Source organism: Lytechinus pictus, chromosome 11 (genome assembly GCF_037042905.1).
Source record: "Lytechinus pictus isolate F3 Inbred chromosome 11, Lp3.0, whole genome shotgun sequence".
Taxonomy (NCBI): Eukaryota; Metazoa; Echinodermata; class Echinoidea; order Temnopleuroida; family Toxopneustidae; genus Lytechinus; species Lytechinus pictus.
Genome location: NC_087255.1, coordinates 20099229 through 20126071, shown reverse-complemented (window position 1 = coordinate 20126071; position 26843 = coordinate 20099229). Strand labels below are relative to the sequence as shown.

Here is a 26843-nt window from a genome sequence, read left to right as displayed (position 1 = left end):
AACTATTCATCATTGATATAATGTTGTGAAACCTCTGTACTTGTCCTCTCATAAAGAGAACACCTCACCTTGTGATAGACTCTATAAAAGTGAGAATATAAGTGAAATAAGTACTAAAGTAATGAGGGAGTTGTACGTGTGTGACATCACAGATCTTGGTTGCATTGCCAATGGGAGGATCTACATGGCATTATATAGTGATCTCAATTTTCAAATGCTCATAACTTTCTTATTATTTATTCAATCTTCCTCAAACTTTCAACAATATGTTTCATTGATTTTTCTCTTTGATATGGATTCAGCTGGTTTCAAGGGTTTCATTTTCCTTTAAATCATTTGAGATTTAAAAGTTAATCCTAACCTTCCAAGATTAAACATAAATCCATTTTTTTTTTCTATTTCAAATTATAGGAAGCTACCATACCATTAAAATTCTCTAGGCCTACGTACTAGTACTACGGTAAGAGATCGAGACCGGTGGAAGAAAAAAAACGGCTGCTTTTCTTTTAATTTGCGTGAGTCTTTTTTTATCGTGTAGACAATAGACATAGATATCGCCAGTATATAGTTCTGGTACCATAATACAACACTAACAATAAATACGTTTCTCTTGTTGTGAAAGCTTCCCCCAGATAGCTTGTTCAGCTCGCTGCCTTGCTGGATTCAGTGAGAACGAGCTAACCGGTGAGCTGCCCCCGTCGCGTCCCGAACGGACCGAAGCGAAGGCGAAGACATCCATGACCCGACCGAACTTCTCAGGGCAGGCTTCACGTAGTGGGATGGGTGGGCCTACGCCCTATACTAGCTATGGCTAGGCCTGACTCTGTGGAGTGTAACAAAACAAAATAGATCTAGATCTATAGCCTAGGCTATGATGACAAAACATAATGTAGATCTTGCCAAGGCCAATGGTGCACTGCATTACAAGCCGTTGTGCAGCCACGCCCAGCCACAGGAAAATAGGAGGAACAACGAATGCCAAAAAAAAAAAAAAACTTCCATGAGATTGTGCGCAATAAATAGATATGACCAATAAAAAAATGAGTTCATTGCTACTTACCGAATGATGTAGAACTTAGCCCTTTTGGTGACCTTTTTAGTATTTTGTTTGAAATAAAACTTTTTTTTCTTGTGCTGTGCACCTCCAAGGCCAAGCACAGCAGTTTTTGGCCTGAAGAGGGCGCGTGATATTATTTAAACTCTTGTTTATTCAAAACAAAAAAAATTTGTTTACATCTGAAGCTTGTACTGCTGGTTGCGTGCATTCTAGGCGCTCAGCCTTCTTCTTCCCCTTCCTCTTTTCAGGGGTGTGAGAGTTCAGATTTTTATCTGATTTCAGATTTTTTTTTTTTCAGCTTAATTTCAGCTTATCTTTGGCCTTCCTCTGTACAAAAAGTATGGGAGCTCTTTCTATTTCAGACTTTTTCAACACTTCAGCTTTTTTCAGATCTTTTTTTATTTGTGACCACTCACACCCCTGTCTTTTTCTTCCTCTTCCTCCTTTTTTTTCCTTCCTCCTTCTCTTCTTCCTCTTCGCCTTCTATTTCTCCTCCGAGATGTGGAGCGTTAAAAATAAAAAATCATTTTTCAAAACTATTTTGAATAGATATGTATTATTAAGCTATTGGATACATTGAAAGTAACGCAGTGGTTGATTGAATAAGTTTTTGGCACATTTTATTCCCCAAAATTCTTGTGATGAAGGAAAATGTCAAAATCCATTATGAAAACACATGCGTTGTTGTGCGAGGTTAGTATTGCTAACCTCGCATTTGTATGTGTGAGTGTAGATCTAAATGATTTCAGAAACGTCAGTAAGGAAATGTAAGAAATATAATTAACAAACAAAAGTAACATGAAAGGAAATAAATCATATCAACAAAGAAAAATGTAAAACAACATAATGTTCGATAGTAAAAGAGAGAGAGATGTAAAAAAATTTATTTGCATGCTGAGATATTTGTTGTCATCATTTTAATGATGCTGGGTAAGAATTTCAAAGGTTTGGATTGGTTATAGTTTGGAGTCTTGAACTGTGTTTAAGAAAATTTTGGTTGAGTCTTGAAAGGGCTATTGAAAAATTGAGTAACGGAGCATGTGGCGATTGAAATTTACAAAAGAAGAGAGAACAGGAGGACTGAGATTGTGCAAAAAATGTAATATGTTGAATGAAGCCTATTTTATCCACTGTTCATTTAGTTTGTCTAGACAAAGGTTTTTATAGAGTTTTTCATTGTGATATCTGCTATTGACACTAAGAACAATTCAAGCATATATTTTCAAGGGTTTGGAGTTAATATTTAAGCGAGCCAAACAGTCGTTTAGCCAAATAGTACTGCAATCAGGCCTAACTTCAATAAGTTATACCTTGGTCACATTTGTTCTACGGCGGCCGTACGGCGAGTCGAAAACAGCCGTTTTAACATTTGTTTATACCAGCTACATATACGTGGTTTTACTAAAATGAATAAAACGGCTGTTTTCGACTCGCCGTACGGCCGCCGTAGAGCAAATGTGACCAAGGTATTAGCTGGAGTTGTTTGTAGTTTGAAGAGTTTTGGTTGGAGACAACAAGGAATCAGAGATGACTCAGAAGTCTCGGCTCGACATAAGCAGTGGCCAGGGGCAACCAAAAATGAGAGTCTGGCCACCGAAATTCTGTAAAAGCCCTCACTTGGTGGCCCAGTTGGGCTACCAAAGTTTTGATAACTTGTCATGTTTTCTATTGTTTTAGGGCCACCAAATTTGCTCTACGTGCTACCAAAAATATGAAATTGATTATTTTGGATTGATTTGGCCACCACGAAAAAAAAAATAGTGTGGAGACTTCCCGAAATTGTATTTTTATTCCTGTCTAGTTTCTATCATGTCTATGTTTCTGTTTCTCTCTGTGTCATCTTGAAAAATAATTTTCCTCCTTTCATGAACAGTCTATGCTATTCATCCTTTGTGTAGCAAAATTTCTCATAGGATTGTACTGAACTCTTTTTTTAAAAATAATTGCTAATCAAATTTAAAGGTCAAGTCCACCCCAGAAAAAAGTTGATTTGAATAAATAGAGAAAAATCAAACAAGAATTACGCTGAAAACTTCATTAAAATTGAATGTAGATTAAGAAAGTTATGACATTTTAAAGTTTCACTTATTTAAAAAAAAAAACAGTTCTATGCTCAACACAGTGATATGCAAATGAGAGAGTCAATGATGTCACTCACTATTTCTTTTGTTTTTTATTGTTTGAATTATACATTATTTCAGATTTTACAAATTTGAAGATTATGACCCTATTGTTTGAAACAGATAATGTTATCATCATCATCATCATCATCATCAGTGTACGGAAGAAGAAGGCAAGCCTGTCGAGACTTCCGGTCGTTCCTTCTGATAGTACTTGTTCCAACTTGACTATTTTAAATGTCTTGTAAATTACATGCATGCATGTTGCGTGGAGGGTGGACGGATTCTTTTTATTATTATTATTTTTTTTTTAGGGAAGTATTTGATGATGGCAAGACCAATGTTTGTCCAGCCTATGTTTGAAAGAGTCAATAGAGGGTGCCGACACAACAGATGGAGGAAGATTATTCCATAGGTCTACAACCCTCTGACTAAAACTGTTCCTCCTTAAAGTGGTATAAGACCTCTGTTTAAACAGTTTTAGATGATGTCCTCTTGTTTTGTCTTGAATGGCAGGGATGAAATATACAGAAGAGTCAACATTAACAAGTCCGTTCAAAATCTTAAATATCTCGATCATGTCTCCTCTTTGTCTTCTGTAGTGTAGTGAGTACATTCCAAGGCTTACAAGTCTATCCTGGTATCAATTGAATTAGACATGTTCAGAGAGGAATGCAACTTTATTTCACATGACAATGAGGAGAAATTGAGAATATTTCAATAATAAAATACAAAAGAAATAGTGAGTGGATGATGTCAACAGTCCCCTCATTTGCATACCCACCAGCATACGTGCATAACAGTTTTGTGAAGTTAAGCGAAACTTTAAAATGTCATAACTTTCTTATTTTAGATCCGATTTTGATGAGATTTTCAGTGTTATGCTTGTTTGATTTTTCTCTTTTTATTCAAATCAGCTTTTTTTTGGGGTGGACTTGTCCTTTAAGAAGTGAAATTCTTCATTTGGTCTTTATTCCAGTGTGAGGACATCAGCATGGATGAGACCGAATTACGCATAGCATCCTTGGAGGATCTTTGTCTTGATCTGGTTGGAAATCTTGTGTCCAGTGTGGATCTCATGAATGAAATAAAAGGTAAACTGATATCAGGAACTAATACTTTTTCTTGTAGTGGAAACCACTCATTGGCTGAAATGCCACTTTTCAGGTCGTGGGGGGGGGGTGTCACAAAAGATCAGTGTGACTTAGAGTTGCACTTAAATGTCAAGTTTTGTGCCGAATAAAAGGCATCACCACATTAATAGATAATGCTAAGAAGACACACGTTACTGCGGGTTAATCAGTAAGCAACCAGTTCACCCCTTGATAATAAAGATGCATGTAAAATTTGTGAATGTAGCGTCAAATGAGTTCGTACAGAATGCAATTAAGTGGCCACCAAAGTGTGATTCTGGAAGAGTTAGTGCTGAGAAATTTGCAAAAAAAGCATGAAATTTGAGCACGATGTTGGGTCTTTTTCCAAGCAATGATATACGGTGTCCCACACGTGCTTATCGGTGACTCAACATTTGCTCTAGCGACAATTGCTCCGGGCTTTATTTTGCCTAAGATATAGGGTAAGGGTTGCAATACGGTGTTATATTACATGTAGGTTTAGGGTAGTGTATAGTGTTAAACCCAGGGTTGAAGTTGGTCATTCCATTGTGTGGAATTTGCACCAGAGCAGGAGCAAATGTCATGGAGCCATGCTTATCTCTGTTGGTGATCTTCATTTTTCAGCATGGATTTCATGATTTCACTAAGTTCAATTACCGGTAATGTAAACTGTACCAGATCTAGATTTCCAAGGATACAGTGACAATTAACCTTGCTTTTGCAGACTTTCTGTTATTCAGTGATTACTTCAATTCATTTATCTTTAAAGGACAAGTCCACCCCAACAAAAAGTTTATTTGAATAAAAAGAGAAAAATCCAAAAAGCATAACACTGAAAATTTCATTGAAATCGGATGTAAAATAAGAAAGTTATGACATTTTAAAGTTTCACTTAATTACGCGAAACAGTTTTATTCACATCCTGGTCAGTATGCAAATGAGACTGATGACATCATCCGCTCACTATTTCTTTTGTATGTTATTATATGAAATATTCAAATTTTCTCCTCATTTTCAAGTGAAACAAAGATTCCTCCCTGAACATGTGTCGCTAGCAGTGTTTAATACTATATGGTTCAGTCAAGTTGGTCCTTATTGTCAAATCTGTGAAAAATTGTAGAATTCAAACAATAAAAAACAAAAGAAACAGTGAGTGAAGGACATCATCGACTGGCTCAATTTGCATGTCACTGAGTTGTGTATATCATTGTTTTGTGAAAAACAAGCGAAACTTTAAAATTCCATAACTTATTTTACATCCGATTTCGATAACATTTTCAGCGTTATGCTAGTTTGATTTTTCTCTATTTATTCAAATCAACATTTTTCTTGGGTGGACTTTACCTTTAATCTAGGTTTTGTTTGTTTTCTCATTCCACAGGTCTCCCTCATACCCTGTTAAAATGCCTTCTTCCTCGATGTGACAACTATAGGCTAGCTCTCCTTCATAATACAGCAATCAATAGAGGTAAAAACATCAGGTAAATTGCCATTTGGTCTCCGCCCACTTTGTCTTCTTCCATTTAGGGCCGAGATACACTTGCGTCGGGTTTGAAGCCGCCTCCAACGCCGGCTTTTGAAACTGAAAACGCTTAGAGATTCATTAACAAGGCCGCCAATTCAAGCGAAACATTTTCTATCGTTCGTCAGCAATAGCTGTTGTTTGCCATTTCTAGTTCAGTGGTTAAGCCGCCTAGGGGGTAATTTCGGGACTCGCATCGCCTTTTAGGTGGACTCTGTCCAGTCCGGCAATCAAAAGTAGTGAGCTGATACACATGTATCTGTTTCTTGGGCCTGGGTCTCATCCCAAATGGTTTAGTCTTCAGTAGTTCGTCTACAATTGGTTTAATTGTCACTTAGATTATTTTCAAACCACTCTGTTCTTGTTGGGCTGCACACATATCTCTTATACCCATGTAGTGTATATGATGAGATGTAGTGTTTATGTTTTCTTTTGACAAAATGCAAAATAATAAGCGGATAAAGTGGAAATTAGTCCATCTGCTCATTAGACAAAATGACAGTTAGACCAAATGGTAATAAGACGAAATTGATAGTTGACCAAGTGGGTGTAGCCATGATGGTGCAAGGGCAGTGAGGGGATATGAAAATTAGACCATCTGCCAGTATCTAGACCAAGTTGATGCCTAATACATACCCAACCCAATGTTTTTAATTTCACTGAGAAGAATAAAACTACAAAATACTAGATACTCTCTGTAAGATGAAATTATATGTATCTTGTGGCAATTCATGAACAGTGCATTTTTTTTTGTAACCATGCATACCTTGTTTGATTTTATTTTCATCTGCAAGGGCTCAAATTGACCCCCACCCCCTGGATTAGGCTGAGAAAGTCTGCATATACAGTTGGTCAATTCGACATGTATGTAAAGGACATTGTAGATTGCTTTGTTTCATGAACCTCACAGGCTCCCTGCCAAGCCCCCCCCCCCCCCAAAAAAAAAAAAAATAATAATCAACTTAATATTTTTGGGGCTACTTTTCTCCACCTACTTCCTACATCTGCAACATTAAATAAGCTTTAACATTGTAGTGAATGGGGATTTTCTAGGGCTCTTTTGAGCATCTCGGGGGCGAAATAGTCCTGAGCCCCCAAGTCATTTTCCCCCTGCTTTCTGCCCAGTGCCTTTCACTGTAGCTTCCTAGAGAAACCCATTGTTTTTGTCTGTGCAGAAACAGGGAGTAGCAAGTAAAAGATGCTGAGTTTGAATACAGCAAAAATGTGTATACAGCTCTGACCTTTGTTAAGGTGCCTCATCGGGATTATTCACAATCATGATATAGCAATTTGAATATGTGACAAACCACCCCCAAACAAACAATTACCCGAAATGAATTTGAGATATTGAGTTTGAAAAAGCACAACTTAAGTTTTATGATAATACATAACTTGTCAAAATTAATAAACAATAACCCACATAAGTACTTGATTGAATGCAGAAGAAACTATGCGTGGTCTTCCAAAAAAAATAGGAGAAAACAATGTGTCAAGTTCAGGGTTCACTCCAGTTGAAATCCGGTCACTGTGAGATCTCGGTGAAACTCCCAAGCATTCCACACTTGTGTCAAAGAAACTATTGTATATTGTTTTTTATATAACTCAAACGAAGATTCTTGCCATCTGATTGGTTGAAAGGTGTTCAATATTTGGTCCATTTTTTACTGCGTGCATTTTGTAATTTTCCATTGCACGGTGACCGTGCATTTTTTATTTTTCCATTGCACGGTACGCGCGCTAGCGCTCGCTCAGTATAATCCTTGTATGTCTACTTATTGTGTATGTGTGTGTGTGTGTTCGCGCGCATGAAGTTAGCGCAGATCAAACTGACTGTGCGCACTCGACTCAGATCCATGAAGCAATGCGCGTCACAAACATGAAAGCAAAGGGCTGATGAGCTGTCGATACATGGTGTTATCCACCGACTAGCAATTATCAGAGAAAAATTAGTTGCTGGAAATAGGCCAACCTAATCTTTATCTTGTTATTCCTTTTTTTACATTTTAAAAAACTTTGTAACTTATATGAGTTATATAAAACAAATAATGAATGCAAATATTTGTGCAATGGAAAGAATATTTACATTCGATGAAAGATTAAAAGTTCCATTCAACTCGGCTAACGCCTCGTTGAATGGAACTTTACATCTTTCATCTCATGAAAATATTCTTCCCATTGCACGCATACACATTCATTATTTGTATACTATTCAATGTTACAACTTGAAATTTGGACAGTATGAAGAAGAATTACTCTTTCAGATAAGTTGTTTTTTGAATTTTTTTGCTTTTTTTACTTTTTACAGAGAACCTTCCCTGATGAGTTATTTTTTTGTATTTGGGTGGCTGGTCACATATGTACCAGGCTCTATCTTACAAAGAGTTAAGATTGATCCAATCAATAGTAACTCTATGGAAATCCATCCATGTCATAATTTTTTTCTACAGGAAATTTGCAAAATGTCCTTTGTACACAGAGGAGAACACACCAAATTGTCAATAAATCAATGAATTTATGGATAGATATTTATATCTAGAATTTTTTTGAACAAACATGAATTTTATATGTTGACTTTGCTGGCTTTCCATAGTTGCTATTGATTGGATCAATCACAACTCTTTGTAAGATGGGGCCCTGATGTTATACTACATTGGATTCCATTATCATCTGCCTTGATATGATAATGCATTACATCAGGGGAGTGTTCCATGAACCAATTTGTGATTGTCACTGAAAACCTTGCTCCGAACCAGTCAGATACAAGGATACCAGTAGCTTATAACAGTTTATTGAAAAATCACAGACTGTTATATTCATGAAATCCGGGGGGGGGGGGGGGGGGGTCACAAACAATTAAGTGTGACTTAGTGTCGCACTTCAAACTTCCCAGTTACATGCGGTATATAACGCACCACTGCATTGGTTAGAACATGCGCACGGGACGCGCTCTTTCACATATCAATCGATCAGATTACGTGTAAAACACCATGTGCAGGTTGGTGTTCAAGTCACACTTGAATCTTTGTGGAAACGCCCCTGATCTCATCTCAAGGTTGTACCATCTGGAATATGGTTTCATTTAAATAATTTGTTGTTCATTTTGATCTGCCAGGTCTTGGCATTCAGACAATATGGCGTGAGAGGTGCAAAGCTAGGTTCCGGTGGTTCTACCGGCACCGATTCAAGTCCAACCTTCATGACCCATTCTGGCAGTGTTTTGTGTGTCTGTCTGCAACCGTACACAATCGGTGTGTACAGGATGATGACTGGTATCAGGTCTACATGGACAAGGTGTGTGAGGAGAATATAGAGAAGATAGGAACAGGAACCACTAGTCAAGGTAGGAGAAACAGTTCTAGGCCAAGTTCAGCCTTGAACTTCAACATTTAAGGTGTATGGGTGGGTGTTTTGCCAAGGCATTCGTAAATTATAAGCAACTTTTCAAACAACTGTTGATCTTTTCTTGTGCTAATTGATAAACTGCAAATGTCTGGTGGTGTTGATTAGCTTCTAAGAAAGAATCACCAGTCCTTCGTAACTTACAAACAACTTTATGGAACACCCACAGGTATAAATATTTCTAGGGTAAGGCCTCTTTACCCTAGAAATATTTAAGGACGTTCCACAGTTATGTTTGTGCGCATTATGATCTGCGCATAGTTTACACTCTGCGCGCTGACGTCACAATGGATGAACAGGTGATTAATTAGCTGCGGGTATGTGCTGATTTTTCTCATCTTCTGCACTTTAACTGCAGATCCGATGCGTTATTTCATGAAGCTAAAAAGTGGAATTATTCCATGGACCATTCAAAAAAAGATTCTCTACAATTTCAAAATACTTTACTCTGCAGTGCTGCCAAGAATCACGAATATTACCCCGAGTTTGAATAAATGGTAGAGTGGTTTTGATTTTTTCTTCACATAGATACAAAGCATTCGGCGCATTTTTGGTGTTTTAAAAAGCACATTTGCTCTAATAAAAATACTGATAGTTTAAAAACAAGCACATGAACCCCTATTTTTTAATGTTTGTTCCTCTTAGGTATACCTTCCTCTACAACTCTACAAATTTTGGTGAAAATGACATGGATTTTGAATAAAGTGCAGCATTTATTGTACTTTTGTAGTTTGTTACTGAAATTTCATATTTTTTTGATTGGGATTTTGTTATCTTTTACGCCATTTTTAAGAACTGACAGTGCTGTTAAACTTAAAATTGCAAACAAATAGCACTATAAATATATTCTCCATTCTAACGATACAATTATTAACTCTCTTGCGAAATTTGATGACTTTTTCATGTATTTTGACTGAGTAATACAGGTTTAAACTCATTGTAGTAATCTTGGGCGCAATTCTTAAGAACATCAATTTGGGTGAACTTTGAAGTTCTATAGCAAAAAATCAAGCACATGGACCTATGTTAATTTTTGCATATTTCGAATATTAAGGTTCTAAAGTATCTATGTGCAAAGTTTGGTGAAAATGACATGGATTTCACTTTAACTGTGGAACGTCCTTAATAAGCCTGTGGGTGTGGGTGTGTTTAAGTTACATGTACAAGCGATGCTAGGGCATGATGATTGCTTAAAGCAGTGGTCTTGCAATCAGAAGCCCATGTTCGAAATTAGGGTAGGTCCTGGTGCTCAATGATAAGGTGGATACTTGAATTTTAACAAATCATGGAAACTTTTCACTCAATACCTGTCCCCTTAGTTGCCTGTTTTGTTTTATTTACTGTTCTTTCTTTTTTGTTGCCATGTGTTAAATCAGGCCTTTTTCTGTCCATTCCGTGACTTACATATCCTCCTTTTTTCTTCTTTTTTTTTCTCTCTGATAATTTTTGCAAAGTTGAAAGGAGTTAAACCTTTATTGTGTATTGATTTATTTATTTTAAGCAGTTCTTATGTGAAGCAATGTAAAAGCATTTGTAATTCAGCCTTTGGCGGCTGCAAGAAATGTTATGAATGATCAATAATAAAGACCATTATTATTATTAAGGTATTTATCCTCATTACAGGATCTATAGGAGAGGACTGTACTCATAATAAAACAGGGGGGGGGGGTGAATCAGCCCCCTCCTTGACAGTTAGACCCTTAGGCCCGTATTCTGAAGTCAGGTTTAACTTAGACCATGGTCTAACTCTGTGCTAAAATGATGGGAAGCCAAAAGTGTCAACATTTTTATTAAGTTGTATGTTTCTTACGTTTACTGTGCTCTTTCCTGATTCATCGATGGTGAAGACAATCATCTATTTATACTTCCTAGACAATTATGAATGATTTGAGAGCCAAATGAGCTGAAATATTACATCTCTACTGTTAGACATTTATGTAACAATTGGCTGTCCATACTTAAACCACAACTTTAAACCTGAGTTTAAGTTAATCCCGACTTCAGAATACGGGCCTTAGAGTTAGTCCTCCCTGCGATCCTGCTATCCTGCAATCCCGTAACCCAGATTTTAAACCACCTAGGCCAGTCCACTTGTGCCCTTTGGTATTTTATTTCTCCCCATTACCAGGTACCTCCGAGAGAACTTAAAAACTTTTTGTTTCTTTAGCAATCATGTAAAGATACCACCGCAAACTTGTGATATTACAACAGGGTACCTTGGTTGTTTTTATATTATACAAATAGCGAATAGGCATGAGTGCGATGGTGCGAGATTTTGCATGAGGTGAAAGAAAGATGCTCTATTCAACGAGGCGTTAGCCGAGTTGAATAGAGCGTCTCTTTCTTTCACCTCATGCAAAATCTCGCACCATTGCACGAATATGAATATTCGCCATTTGTGTTGTACAACGCCTCGGAAGTTAGCAAAAATATGAAAAAACAAGAGTTTTTCCCTGCAGTAATCTATGAAAAGGGAGCAAAAAAATTGAAAGCGAATAGCAAAATCCCACAAGCGCACATGACCTTGGGCAGCAATGCGCATTGAGCCAGCAGGCTTATACGCGTATCGCACCTTCATTTTACTGAGCGCAATGAATTAAATAGTATTGTGACGTCACCTCCTAAAGCCGTGCAACGGTACATTTTGGATGGTACGTCTTTTGTGCAACGGTACGAATGTTTGACATTCAGCCTCCCATTTGCTCGCGTACAACAAGCTAAGTTGGCGTTGTACAATAACTCCTATTAACATGTCTCAACATGAAATGAATTTTTTAAATTTCATTTTGCCTGCAAGGAAAGAAAAGTGTGCCAAATTGCAAAATGGTTGTGTATTTGAATGATTATTGCTCATAAAGTACCTGTCTGCATGATTTTGTTTTCTGTCTGTGATAGATAGTGAATTCATCTTGAGATATCCACTCCAGAGGGCAACAGCTGGCATTGACTACAAGCCGAATCAGCTGTTCCTGAGCCTCAAGACCGTGATAGCTCTAATCAGATCACCAAGTGCTCTTAACTTCCTGGCGCATCATCTACGGACCCTCATGTGTAGAATTCAAATCCCCACCAAGTACAAGGAACCGGTTACATTGGCTTTAGAGCGGTTCCTGAGGGTTCTTCTTGGTGGGGGTAAGCTTGGAACAGTGTACCTCAAGGAACAGCAGGTCATTCGGGGTGAATCCATTGACTATGCTCGCCTGCTGGTTATGCTGCTGCTAGGAAGGATGGACGATGGAGGAGAGACAGAGATGGAACAGACTGAAGAAGGTTCCTCAGACAGAGAGGAGAGAATTCCCGAGAGCCATTCATCGGAAGCTGGTGATTTCAGTGAAGATCTGTATGATTTCTGCTTCCAGGAGCCAGTGAAGCCTGATTTCCAGCGGACATTGGATGCTTCTTCGGACTCTGATGGTGACCTTGCGCCTTTCCAACCAGCAGGGACTGTCTATGATATGTATTGTGAGGAAGGTGCTGTAGGAGATGCTAGAGGGGATGCTGTAGGAGAGGACAACATTGCTTCCTTCATGATACCTGATATCCAATTAAGGGATCCATGCTGTCACCATGTTGATCTCGGTTTGTTTAATTCATTATCTTAACTGAGAAGTCATGGGGGAAAAGCAGGCTAGGGGTAGGGAATTAGAGTGGGGCATCATGGTCTAGTGGCAAGACTCTCGTCTTTCAATTTGGGGATGTAGGTTCGAATCCCAGCCATGGTGTGTTTTCCTTCAGCAAGAAATTTAGTTGTGCTGCACTCAACCCAGATGAGGTGAATGGATACCAGCAGGAAGTAATTCCTTAAAGGTCAAGTCCACCCCAGAAAATTGTTGACATGAATCGATAGAGAAAAATCAAACAAACATAACGCTGCAATTTTCATCGAAATCGGATGTAAAATAAGAAAGTTATGACATTTTTAAGTTTCGCTTATTTTTCACAAAACAGTTAAATGCTCAACTTAACGATGTGCAAATGAGAGAGTCGATGATGTCCATCACTCACTATTTCTTTTGTTTTTTATTGTTTGAATAATACAATATTTCAATTTTTAAAAATTTGACAATAAGAACCAACTTAACTTAACCACAAACTGTTAAAATAATGGTAATTCCACATGTTCAGGGAGAAGGAGGAGAAAATTAGAATATTTCATATTTCATATAATAAAATACAAAAGAAAAAGTGAGTGGGTGACGTCATCAGTCTGCCAATTTGCATACCGACCAGGATGTGCATATAACTGTTTTGTGAAATTAAGCAAAACTTTAAAATGTCATAACTTTCTTATTTTACATCCGATTTTGATGAAATTTTCAGTGTTTGGCTTGTTGGATTTTTCTCCTTTTTTCAAATCAACTTTTCGTTGGGGTGGACTTGTATTTTAAAAAGCTGTGAGCACCGGAATTGGTTGCCGAGCTTAGGCGGGGTAATATAGGAGTGCCTTCACCACCTAACAAGGTTTATATGTGTGCTATTGTTAATCACTTTAGCTTATGTTTTAAAGGATAATCTATTCTAAGTGCCATGATTTGCACCATTGCTGTAAATGTTTCAAATCTCATGCTAGAAATGTTAATTAAACATATGGAAAAATTATTATAAAGAGCGCTCCCTGACTACCTGGAAGGAATTATGTCATTGATGCGGACTTAAGGTCTGCAAGAGGAGGGAAAGTTTAGCAATAGGTAGACTGACCATCGATAAGTAAGCTGCATTTTAAAGCCCCCCCCCCCCCCCCCCCCCCGTTCGTGGTTGCTGCAAGCATTTTATATTGGGATGTCAAAGAAATTGTTTAAAAAGTCATTAACACTATGTCAGTTGATTCTTGTGTTGCTGTCATATTGTGTGAAATGTTGATGGGGGCATGGTTGTTAAATTGGGTGATTTATTGGATACCAAGGATAAGAAGCATGCATTTGTGATGTAGAAATAAGGCCGCTTCAAATCTAACCATTTGTTTCTGAAATCTTTTTACAGAATATAATTATTTCCAGCACTTCTCGAGAGTTCCTGATTCTAGACCAACCCTTGGCTATTCGGTCTCCAATCTAGTCCTGGTCTATGTTGGATTAAATCCCAAAAGCTGTTCTACCCTGGCTGAATGTCTGGTCAGATCTACATCATTAGAGTCATTGGCTCTGATACAGTGTGGTAGGTTTGTACCTATTCTGTATTCTCATGTTATTGTTGAAAATGATGACAAGGATGGTGATGGTGATGATGATGATGATGATGATGATGATAGATGATGATGATGATGGTGATGATGAAAATGATGGTGATGGTGATGAAGATGCCAATGACTTGGGGATGATTCATTTTCTTTCTCAGCAATGACTTGTAATTAGCATTATACCTGTATGATGTTCATTAGGTCGTATAACATTATTGTCCAAATAAAAATGGTATTTTGTAAATTTACAAAAGTTTTTTTAACATATATGTTATGAATAAAAGATTATATATGATTATATAAATGTATATAGAATAGAGATCAATATAACTTAATAAAACTTATTGTACAAAATATGCAACATTTATTTCATGGCATCCAAAACAATTTTTTTAACAACTGAAAATTATTCATCCCAGCTCTAGCATAGCTGCCAATAAGTAGCATTTCATGGTTGCATTCTGTCTGGGCATAATACCTCACCTGGGTCGAGTGTGGCAATTGTAGATCAAAGTGAAGTATTGACCTGTGCACCTCCTTTTCAGTCCTGCCTTCTTGTGGTTGGTGTGAGATCATGTCTGGATTAGCTATAAGGGCTCAGAAGGGATTAGTACTCCAAGAACTTGCTCTTACATTCAGCCCGACCTACAGGACCGTACCGCTGACTTTGTTTGGTCAGTACTGTGCACACAAACTCGACGAGATGCTGGAAGCTTATCATGGGTAAGTAATCACATATAGGGATGGATTCAACTGGAATGGAATGGCAACTAGTAATTTCAAGTGACAGTTCTAGTCACACTTAAACCTTTTTAACCCCTTTCCCTCCTTCGGACTTACATTATCATCAATATATGAAACCAAAAGGCTGGGGGAGCGAATTGAAAGATAAAAGAAAAGAATGGAAATTTATCGACAGTATGGAGAAGATTTTTATATACATGTAGTGCATTAACAAACTGGTGTCACTCTCAGATGAAGTATTAAGAATTTAAATGTGGAATGTTGTGGCCAAGTGGATTAGTCTCTGGACTTTGAAAAAGAGGGTCTAGGTTTCAAATCCCAGCCTGCCATGGCTGATGCTGGTAAAGTGGTAGCTCAGGCCAAAGCTGAGGTAATAATATTTGCGCTTTTCATCCTCTGGCATAGGTCGCATTATAAATCCATCTATTATTATTACTAATTAATGCTGGTCTGATGTCATTGATAGTACCTAAAAATTTCAACCTCATTGTTATATTGTGCGGGCGTCATGGCTAGTGGTTACGACTATCGGACGTGGGTTCGATTCCAAACCATGACGTGTTTTCCTTCAGCAAGAAATTCACCCACATGGTGCTGCACTCAACCTAGGTGAGGTGAATGGGTACCTAGGAATTTATTCCTTGAAACACAGTGCACATATTAACAGCGGCTCTGCTAAAGCCAGGTTAATTATGCTGCATTACTTTAGAAAGCTTAGAGACTTGAAAAAGTAAGAGTTCAGCGCGATATGAACAATATAATTATTATTATTATTACAAAAAAAGATTGCCTTTTCTGTTTTTGTTTACAGCCTAAATCACAAGATGACGAGTCTGAAGCTGGAGCTCCTCCTTACCCGAACATGCCAAGCAGCTAGTAATTGTAAGTAAATAAAGAATGGATATTCGCAGGTCTTTCATTATGAGAGTAACTAATGGAGGTCTGTTGCAAAAAAAATGTTCATCGTAAGAGAATTTTAAGGTTTTGAAAACTCAGATTAGCGTGATTTCTGCATTTAACTTTTCTAACTGCCAGCTAAGTTTGTGGCATTTTTTTTTTTTGGGGGGGGGGGGGGGGTTGATACAAAAAAAGGAAATGCAAATTAATCAAACAAATACACTTATGTGCCTGGAGATTCTGTCCATTTAAACAAATCCTGAACTTTAATATTCACACTTGTCAGAAATCATATTTGGGCTTTATATATTTTTTATTAGTATCTTATAGGTTAAATGTGTACATATTTGTTTCTTCTCGTCTACCATATCTTCTCTTTACATTTCTCTTCCTTCAATTTACAGTAATACTCTACATATTTTATATATCCAGCATTCCTACCCAAGTACCTCCCTAGTATATCCTGCCTTACGCTCAACTGCTGGTGCCGACCCTTGACCTTGGATCATTCTAACACTCATCCACTCCATCAGATAGTCTCACCTGCAGACCTCTGTCGTGCCATCCAAGTCAAGGATTCTATCCTCACCGACCTGCTGCTTGAGAATTCATCACTGGAGACAGAAGAGATGGATAGTCTTTTCGCTGCTGCTGCACGTAAGCTTAAAGTTTGAATCGTTGGTTGTTACTATTAATAAGATTGTTGGTAAACTATGATGTTATCGGTTATTATGCAAATAGACACGAGTGTGATGGTACATGATAAATAGTGTGTCTCTTTCTTTCAGCAGATGCGAATGCAAAGTGTTGTACCATTGCACGAGAATGAATATTTGCTATTTGTGTTGTGCATCGCCTTGAAAGTAAGCAAAATTATGAACAATAATAGATTTTTTCCTATGTGAATGTATGAAAATGATGAAAGAATGATTAGAAAGCAAAGAGCAAAATCCCTCAAGCATGCATCTTATCAGCAGCAGTAGTGCGCATTTAGTCAGGAGGCCCTAAGCATATTGCATTTGTATTTATTTGCTAAGCGCAATGAATTAAATCGTATTGTAATGTCATCTCCCAAGCCGTACATTTTGTGTGGCACATGTCACATTGTTTATTTTTTGTGCATGCACACTAAATTGTTCAATGCGGTCTCATATTGAACAGCAAATTTTGTACAGGAGTCTATGGGATATCCTATGTATGTTGGTCCTTTGTTTAATACACTCTCGTATTAAACATGCAATTGATGCAAACCAAAATATGCGTTTTTGATGCATCGCTTGAACACTCTACATAGTTAATGAAATGTATTGTGTCTGTTCTGTTCTGTTTAGATGCTGTCATGTTAAAGCGGTTGAGTGTGAGAAGAAACAGGTACTCCACATCTCATCCTACCGGCCTCATTGCCTTACTGCACCACACCGGATTACGCTCTCTTGATTTGTGCCAATGCAAGTTCTCAATTAAAGGTAAGTAATGTTATTAAAGATGATCTGCTAATCTAGGTATCTTTAAAGGTATTGAATACAATCTGGTCTGATACGAGGGCAACAGTGTTGTAGTCAATGCTCAAACCTCCAAGGCCAAGGCCAAGGCTTTAATATCCAAGGCCAAGGCTTCAATACCCAAGGCCAAGGCCAAGGCATGCAAACCCAAGGCCAAGGCCAAGGCCTGAAAACCTCAAGGCCAAGGCCAAGGCCAAGGCATTTCGAACTTTCAATACATGTATATGGAACAATGAGACAACAATGCTTAGGCGGCAGACATGACACACAGGGCAAAATGTATTACAGGTGTGAGCAAGCGAAAATTTTGACCCTTGTACATGTAAAACAAAAATAATTTCTTGATAGATTTATACATTATTAAAATAATAATATAGTTACCTTTGTACATTTAATACATTATTTTCTAGGCGATTTACATTGCAATAATTATCATTACCACGGTCATCTGATCCTGGCATTCTCAACGTATGTCTTTCTCCACTCCCTGGGACAGGGAAGGCAGAATGTTTTTTTTTTGGGGGGGGGGGAGGTGTCAAAGCCTAAAAATACACTTATAAGTCAAAATGAAAGCCTTTTTAAAGTGATTTCTAATTGATAAGACAGATATTTTCATTTAGGCTTTACTTTTCTGCCAGAAAGCGTAGCGAGCGAGCGAGCGGTTTTGAAAAAAAAAATCAATTCTGAAGTTGTAAAACTCGATTTTCGGTCAATTATGGCGCTAATCACTGTTAAAAGGGCATCCTTGCGAGATGTTGCCAGCACGAACCACGAGCTCAAACTTCTGGACATTTCGTGTAATGAGAAATGAAAATTAAATATTCCGAGCTGTTTTTGTAATCATGAAAAAGATGTGCATCTTACTAAAGAATTAACGTGAACGCGAAGCGCGAGCTGAAATTTTATTGACCAGAAAAGGAAGCTGTTCTGGACTGCATTTAGTGACTCATAAATAAGATACATTAAACTCACCAATCAAATAATGCGAGCGCAAAGCGCGAGCTCAAAAATTTGTGATATTCTAACCTGAAAACTGGACATTCTACGCATTTTTTTTTGTAAATGGGAACAGAATGAGTACCTTACTTAACAATAATTTATGCGAGCGCGGTCCAAAATTTTGTGATTTTTTAATCTAAAATGTATTATGTTTTACTCTAAAAAGGTATTTCTTTTTTAAAAAGAGCACTTTTGATTTGGAAAAAAGGGCATTTTCGATTTTGGAAAACGGGCATTTTTTCCTACAGGGAATTTTTCAGGGGGGGGGGGGCAAGAGAGCACAAAGCGCAAGTTGAAATTTTTGAAATGCTGACCTGAAAATGCGTCATTTTTAGGACTCTTGTCAGTTTTTATGTTTTTTTCTGCTTACAACCAATATTTAATTTAAATTCTCTTTTCTTGTATCTTCTATTAATTTACCTCAAAAACCGGAATAAAGAATACTAAGAAATAAAGTTTTAATCAAAAGGACATAAAATAAACGGGGCACACCCCACACCATTAGTTGGGGGAGGTTAAATCTTAATAATTTCTTAAAACAATAGAATAGAGTTTTCTATGAAAAAACCACACTGACACAAAAACAAATATTTTGTTTGTTTCCTTGAAACTGTAGTGAAATGAAATTCACTGTCGAACCATATGATTAAAAATAAGTAACCTTTTTTTTTACTCTCTTTTTCTCAATCTGAGACACTATACCCCCCCCCCCAAAAAAAAAAAAAAAATTAGATGTACTGCCTATCAACATATTAACTAATTTAGCAGTATATTCTGCTAAACCAGCCTCCCCCTTCTCCTCTCTATCTCTCTTCCCATTCCTCTGTCTTGCCTGTTGTATTCAAGTTTACCAAATCTTTTCAGAATATCATTATTAAAGACTTAACACATTCTTGTTGGTCAAAGATAATACAAGGAAAATCCTAATGGAATAGAAATCAACCTTGTTATCATTCTTTAGAGTCACATGTAGCTATTCTTAAAGTATGATAATTGTTGTCAAAATTGCAGTCAGATCTGTCAGAATTATTCCTGTCATAAATTATTCCTGTCATAAAATCACTATAATCTTTATCATTATCATTATTATTGATTTTGCCATTATCATCATTTTAAACAACATATTACCAATAAATAATGTTATTTTTCATCACTTCTGTTTTCTTTGTTACTTAATTATGTGATGATAATTCTTGATAATTAAAATTGATGGCACTGCTAAGTACACTTACTACTGCTACTGCTACTGCTGACTGGTAGTATTGACCATTAGTGTCATTAGATATACAGAACAATTTAAACATTTGTAACTACTTATATAAAAACAAATGAAAGTACAAAATATAAAATGCCTTGAAAAAGCCTTGAAAATGCCTTGAAATTTCAAGGCTCAAAATCCTCAAGGCCAAGGCTTGAATGTTCAAGGCCAAGGCTTTGAAAAAGTAGGCCTTAAGGCGCCTTAAGGCCAAGGCCGAGCATCAAGGCACTACAACACTGCTTGAAACTGTAGTGAAATGAAATTCACTGTCGAACGATATGATTAAAAATAAGTAACCTTTTTTTTACTCTCTTTTTCTCAATCTGAGACACTATACCCCCCCCCCCAAAAAAAAAAAAAAATTAGATGTACTGCCTATCAACATATTAACTAATTTAGCAGTATATTCTGCTAAACCAGCCTCCCCCTTCTCCTCTCTATCTCTCTTCCCATTCCTCTGTCTTGCCTGTTGTGTTCAAGTTTACCAAATCTTTTCAGAATATCATTATTAAAGACTTAACACATTCTTGTTGGTCAAAGATAATACAAGGAAAATCCTAATGGAATAGAAATCAACCTTGTTATCATTCTTTAGAGTTACATGTAGCTATTCTTAAAGTATGAAAATTGTTGTCAAAATTGCAGTCAGATCTGTCAGAATTATTCCTGTCATAAATTATTCCTGTCATAAAATCACTATAATCTTTATCATTATCATTATTATTGATTTTGCCATTATCATCATTTTAAACAACATATTACCAATAAATAATGTTATTTTTCATCACTTCTGTTTTCTTTGTTACTTAATTATGTGATGATAATTCTTGATAATTAAAATTGATGGCACTGCTAAGTACACTTACTACTGCTACTGCTACTGCTGACTGGTAGTATTGACCATTAGTGTCATTAGATATACAGAACAATTTAAACATTTGTAACTACTTATATAAAAACAAATGAAAGTACAAAATATAAAATGCCTTGAAAAAGCCTTGAAAATGCCTTGAAATTTCAAGGCTCAAAATCCTCAAGGCCAAGGCTTGAATGTTCAAGGCCAAGGCTTTGAAAAAGTAGGCCTTAAGGCCAAGGCCGAGCATCAAGGCACTACAACACTGGAGGGCAACCACTTTTAATTTATAAAACACAGAATTCCTTTATAGTTTTCAGTTATAAAATTCGTTTAATTTTCATTGAATTATACATGTAGTTTGTTTCCAGTATTTTCCTTTAGTCATGTAGAAATATTTTCTCTTTTTCTCAGAAACACTGAAGAATTCTCATTTACTTGTGGTTTAGTTGGATGAAATAACATCTAAAATTGTCTGATAAGCTTGGAACACTGTTAAATCTCCTTTAATCTTATTTTGATATTTACTTTCAAGCATAGGCAAATGTACATGTATGTAGTTCAAAATTGTTGGTTTATCTCGCCTGCTTAGCAGAGCGGGACTTGAGGCACCGTTGGAAAAAAGGCGGCGGCGGCGTCAACATTGAAATCTTAACCAAGTTTAAGTTTTTGAAATGTCATTAACTAAGGAAGTATATGGAACTGGTTCATGAAACTTGGACAAAAGGCTTTTCAAGTATTACTGATCATCTTTTATGAGTTTAATGTCACATCACCAAGGTCAAAGGTCACGAGACAATAAAACGTATCTCGAGACAATCAACACTGACCTTGGAGTGAAGGGATGCTCAGAGTAACTTGCCAAAATTTTGCTCCTTTTGTGTGCCAATGTGTTTCTCTCACCTTACATTTCGTTTGCCGAGATGAGACACAAGACATGACACAAGATGAGACACCATCAATGTCAACAATGATACCATTTGATTTCTTTTTCTTCCCAGATTGTGATATAGATTCCCAAGACGCTCTTGTAGATGCACTTATCAACAACTGTAACCTTCAGCTGCTTAACCTTTCAGATCGTGTGCTAGGTTAGTAATGGCGCGGTCACATTTCCCTTCTAATGGCCGTATGGCAAGTCGAAAACATCTTTCCTAACATTTTTTGGTACCAGCTACATATAGGTGGTTTGAATAAAAATGAATATAACGGTTGTTTTTGACTAGCCCTACGCAGACCTGCCAACCAGTACGTTTTAGCCGTATTTAGTACGTTTTTGCAACCAAAATACGGCAGTACGTTTTTTCTTTTAAAAATACGTTTTTTATTGAGAAAAATCATCTCTATATGTCTCTATTTCATAAAACGTACACAAATATGGTTATTAGATCAATGTAATTTCAGGTAACTTGTTTTTTTTCAATCATTTTGTAAAAACCAGGGTGAGATATACACAAGTTTCAATGTTGTTTTTTTTTCATCTGTGAGAGCAGTGCGCATTTTAGCTTGCATGCAGCTTGAGCGCCGTGATGGGCGAGTGCGCCAAGCATTTTATTATGAAATACTCTTTTTTGGGAAAAAATACACAATATTTATTTCACACGGTAAAAATACTGATTTTGGGGGATAAGAATACTGAAAATGCAAAATACAACTTGGCAGCTCTGCCTACGGCCGTCATAGGGGAAATGAAACTGTGCCATAAGTGATAGAATTATTTCCTTTCTACTTTATAACCGATTGAGGTATCCAATTCTAAGGCAAGTATTCTCAAAAGCGGTTTCAATTGTACCATACAAATCTGCATAGTCCGTTGTTTTGTCCCATGGCATGGTACAAAACAACGGACTATGTAGACTTTTGTATTTCTTCGCGTTCACTGAGAAAAGTGCAACTATTAATGCACACGATTTGTAATGGGCAGGCATGATAATTAATACAAGGAATCAGTGTAGTTCATGGTTTTGTACCATGGTACAATTGAAACCTCTTTTGAGAACACCTCCCTCCTTATGCTTGTAGCGGTGTTGTTGCTCAGTGGATAAGACTCCGGACTTTGAACCACTAGGTTCGGGGTTCAAATCCCACCGCATTACTCGCGTCCTTTGGCAAGGCGTTTACATTTGCCACTCTCCACCCTAGTGTAGTAAATGGGTAAATTCTTAATCCAATTATGGATTTGAGTACCTGGCAAGCAGAGCATTTTGTGATGTTTCTTGTCTGTGAGAACACAGTACAATTAGTTATCAGCCAATCAAATACAAGTATTTCAGTAGATTATAGATTTCTTTGAAAGTCATGGACAAGTGACTTTATTGGATACTTCCCATGGTTTCCCAATTCATTATGAATTAACACTATATTATCTGAAATATCTAATGCCTTTGATCTCTCTCTTGCACTTTCTAGGTGATGAAGATCTTGCCATTCTGAGCAGAGCGTTTGCCGACACGAAGCGCACAAAACAACATCCTGGATACTGCCTTTCTATCTGGTAAGACTCCGATTATATATCCATTGTAGTAATCTTTTTTTAAAATAGTAATTGCTTTCTGATTCATATGACTTACGGAAAATTCGATAAAAAAAAATTCTTTGCATTTTCGCCAGAGTTTTTTTTTTTTCTTCAGATTTATTTCAATTTCATGACCTATGTCCTGGCATTGTCTTATGAATAGGCATGAGTGTTGTAGGCTTTATTTTTACTTGTAGCTGTGCGTTTTGAATTTGGCCATAACAGATGTGCAAGATTTCTAAGAAAATGCACCTAATATTTCTTACTCTTACCTGAGTAATTTTTTTTAATTTTTTTTTAGAATTACACAAAATGTTGGAGGTTGGTATTGGGTACCATAAGAGCCCTCAGGCCTTTATAGGGTTAACCAATGAGCAGCCCTATAAATACTATATTCTTTCTAGGGTTTAATGATGAACAGCCTTCTACTCTATCTTACTACATAATGCTCATTCTCCCGATAAAACTACCTTTTTTCTCCCCCCCCCCCTCTTTCTTCCAACAGTCTTTCACCCTTTTCATCAAGGGCCTTAGAGGATTTCAGGGAGATGCTCTCCAAGGGAGCATCCGGTTGTCATAGTAACAGGAGACTGCATTCCTTAGATCATTTGAGTCTGGACTGGAAATGTTTTGATATGATAAGAACATTGAAGACCATCATTCCTCAGGTGACGTGTCCACATAGAATATCAAGTTGACAATGTTTTGATATGATAAGAACATTGAAGACCATCATTCCTCAGGTGACGTGTCCACATAGAATATCAAGTTGACAATGTTTTGATTTGATAGGAACATTGAAGACCATCATTGCTCGTGTGACCGGTCATGTGTCCTGACCACACAGACTATCAAGATGACAATGTACTCATACGATGGGTACATTGAAGACCATCATTGCTCGTGTGACCGGTCATGTGTCCTGACCATACAGACTATCGAGATGACAATGTATTCATACGATGGGTACATTGAAGACCATCATCTCTCAGGTGAACAGTCATGTGACCTGTCTATATAGAATATCAAGTTGACAATGTTTTAATATGAAGAGATCATTGAAGATCATCATCGCTCATGTGACCGGTCATGTGTCCTGACCACACAGACTATCAAGATGACAATGTATTCATATGATAAGAACATTGAAGAATATCAGCCATCATGTGACAAAAAGAGCAAAAAGTAAGATTTCATGAATAAATTCTCATAATTCATTCATATTAAGTGTAGAATAAATGAATTTAGTGAAATTTGCCTATGCAATCATGTAGGTTATGTCATTCTCTACCATTATGCAAATATTTGTTGCGGTCTGCTGCTGGGAGGGACATGAATCAAAATACCCCTGCGACTATTAGGCTTAAAATGTGTCGTTCTTTGAGGAGCCTAGTCCATTTATTTCCAGAATAAGCTTATCCACAAAAATATTATTGGAGAAATTTATTCAAAATCAATGTACTGTCATGAAAACAAAACAAGTTCTATATTTTCTTCTTACTTGATATTAATATGGTTTGACTGATCCTTGAAGTATAATATGAACAATGTTAAGATATATAGCTGAAGGGTTATTGGAGAAACGATGGTGATTGTAAATCTATTAAGAATTGGTCCAAGCCTGTTCAAATGAAGTTTTTCATTTAAGTAGGGGAAGGCGGGGTAAGTTGAGCATAGGGGCAAGTTTAGCCACCACACCCAGGCCAATAATGAATGAGTCAGACATTGTGGAGATGTCATGTATTGATGACCCATTACTTAACCCTTAACCCCACCACATTGTTTTCAACTTTGAAACAAAAAGTACTTTTTTAGAGGGAAAAATACAAATTTCAGCCAAAAAAGTAAGAAAGAGTGTGAAATATAATAAAGACATAAGAACTACATTGTTAGTCCAGGTATAGATCTTCATTCCTGTCATAGTTTTTTACATGATGGATGCATAAAAAATGTGTGGATGCGAAATTATCGCATTAAGTTAGGACTGGGGCAAATTGAGCCAACCAACATGTGGCAAGTTGAGCTATGGTAATTCTTCTGGTAATGTATTTAAGAAAACAAACAAACCTTAAAAAGTCATCGATATGCAGGCAGAAAGGAGCAAATTTACATGACTGTAATTTCCCTTTTAGAGGATGTTGGTATTTATAGAAAATTAGCAAGTGAAAAGACTTTGAATAAAAAAATTGACATGGTGGTTCTTCCCCCATACATTTTGTTTATAGTTTTTGTGGCTCTACTCACCCCAGGAGGTAGCTCAACTTACCCCACAGATGGGGCAAGTTGAGCCATTTGACGGCTCTTTTTTCAAAGGTGACAGACAGTGGCTTTCAGTGTGGGGGTAGAAAGTTATATATAGGTGAAAAATATTTCAGAAGAATTAAATTTTAAGGCAAGGTACTTATTTCTACAAGATTATTAATCATATCGATTCTAACATGCAAAATGCAAAAAGTGTCACAACTTACCCCGCCTTCCCCTATATATATATGATGCAGTGACACAACATTTTCCCCTGCGACAATTGCTCCAGGCTTTATTTCATCTAGGGTTGCAATAGGGTTTTATGTTTGTTAGGTTTATGGTAAGGTAATGTATTGTTTAACTTCGTGAGCAGCCGATTTGAAAAATTCTCAAACCAAGATGAAACATGTGTACAAGTGCATGTATTAGAACTAATAAACCCTGAAAACAACCATTATTGAGAATGAAAAGCAAAAACTACAAGGCAAACCCCGATTTTGTAAATGGGTGTCTAATAGACGCCTAAATAGTACACACAAGTGTATGGGATGAAATTAAGATGGTGTTTTTGGTCACTTTATATTTCAATTTTTGAAGCACTAAATAATTATTTTCGAACGCAATTTTTTCTGGGCTTCATTTTTGTAACATATCACAGACACAGGTGACAAGTGTGACCTTCTAGCTCAGATTTTTTAAAAGTCAAAACAATGTTAACCAATCACTTAAGGTAGAGTATAATTTCAAAACCAAGGTTGAAGTTAGTCATTCACTTAGTGTGTTGAATTTATAGAGGAGCAATTGTCGCCGAGCAAATGTCATGGAACCATATGATGTTCCAGAAAAATCATTTAATGATTATTCTAAGAACTTTGCCTTTAGAACATTTCATTTTCTGAACATCATTGGTTAAAACAACTTCTTTGGATAAGAGTGATATCAAAATCATTGATTTTTTGTGTTAAAAAATTATATTCAAATTGGTATGTTTTGGGGTCCAAATTTTATTTACACAATGGCCTTTCTCTGGAACTGTTTTATTATTTTTTTTTTTTGGGGGGGGGGAGAATTACATTTTCTCATCCATTTCTTGATGTCACATGTTGACACACATCATTGGGCTCCCCCAAACAATTTAATCTTTACCAAATTCTTTTTCTCATCTTGGGATATGAGCATACCTGTAGAATGTTAAAAATTACTTCACATAAAAATAAGGATGTACGGTTCTCCTCATTAGAAAACACATTGACTGATGATGTTAACCATGGCAAAATTAAAATTTCAAAGGCAAAGAAGTACTTAAACATCCATGATTCTGCTACTTTAGGACACCATAATACTGTATGGAGACAAAGAAAGGGGTAGGGAGAGAGAGAGAGAGAAGGGGGTAGGGAGGAATAGAGAGAGAGAATTGGAGAGGGTAAAGGAGAGAGGGTTGG

General features: G+C 36.8%; 1 protein-coding gene across 3 annotated transcripts; it reads left to right on the top strand.

Annotated features, from left to right (window-relative positions):
• The first annotated feature begins 438 nt into the window (after positions 1-438).
• LOC129270953 (uncharacterized) lies at positions 439-26699 on the top strand. Of its 3 annotated transcripts, none has more exons than XM_064106947.1 (13): positions 439-515; positions 4157-4271; positions 5674-5760; positions 8927-9154; positions 12109-12792; positions 14194-14367; positions 14935-15112; positions 15945-16015; positions 16463-16687; positions 17362-17496; positions 21644-21733; positions 23052-23136; positions 23663-26699. In XM_064106947.1, the coding sequence occupies exons 2-13, from the start codon at positions 4172-4174 to the stop codon at positions 23853-23855; spliced, it is 2250 nt and encodes a 749-aa protein (XP_063963017.1). In that variant the 5' UTR covers positions 439-515; positions 4157-4171; the 3' UTR covers positions 23856-26699. The 3 variants fall into 3 exon arrangements, with proteins under 3 accessions (XP_063963017.1, XP_063963020.1, XP_063963019.1); XM_064106950.1 differs by having other exon boundaries at positions 447-515; positions 5674-5773; XM_064106949.1 differs by having other exon boundaries at positions 476-515; positions 4095-4271.
• Positions 26700-26843: the final 144 nt, after the last annotated feature.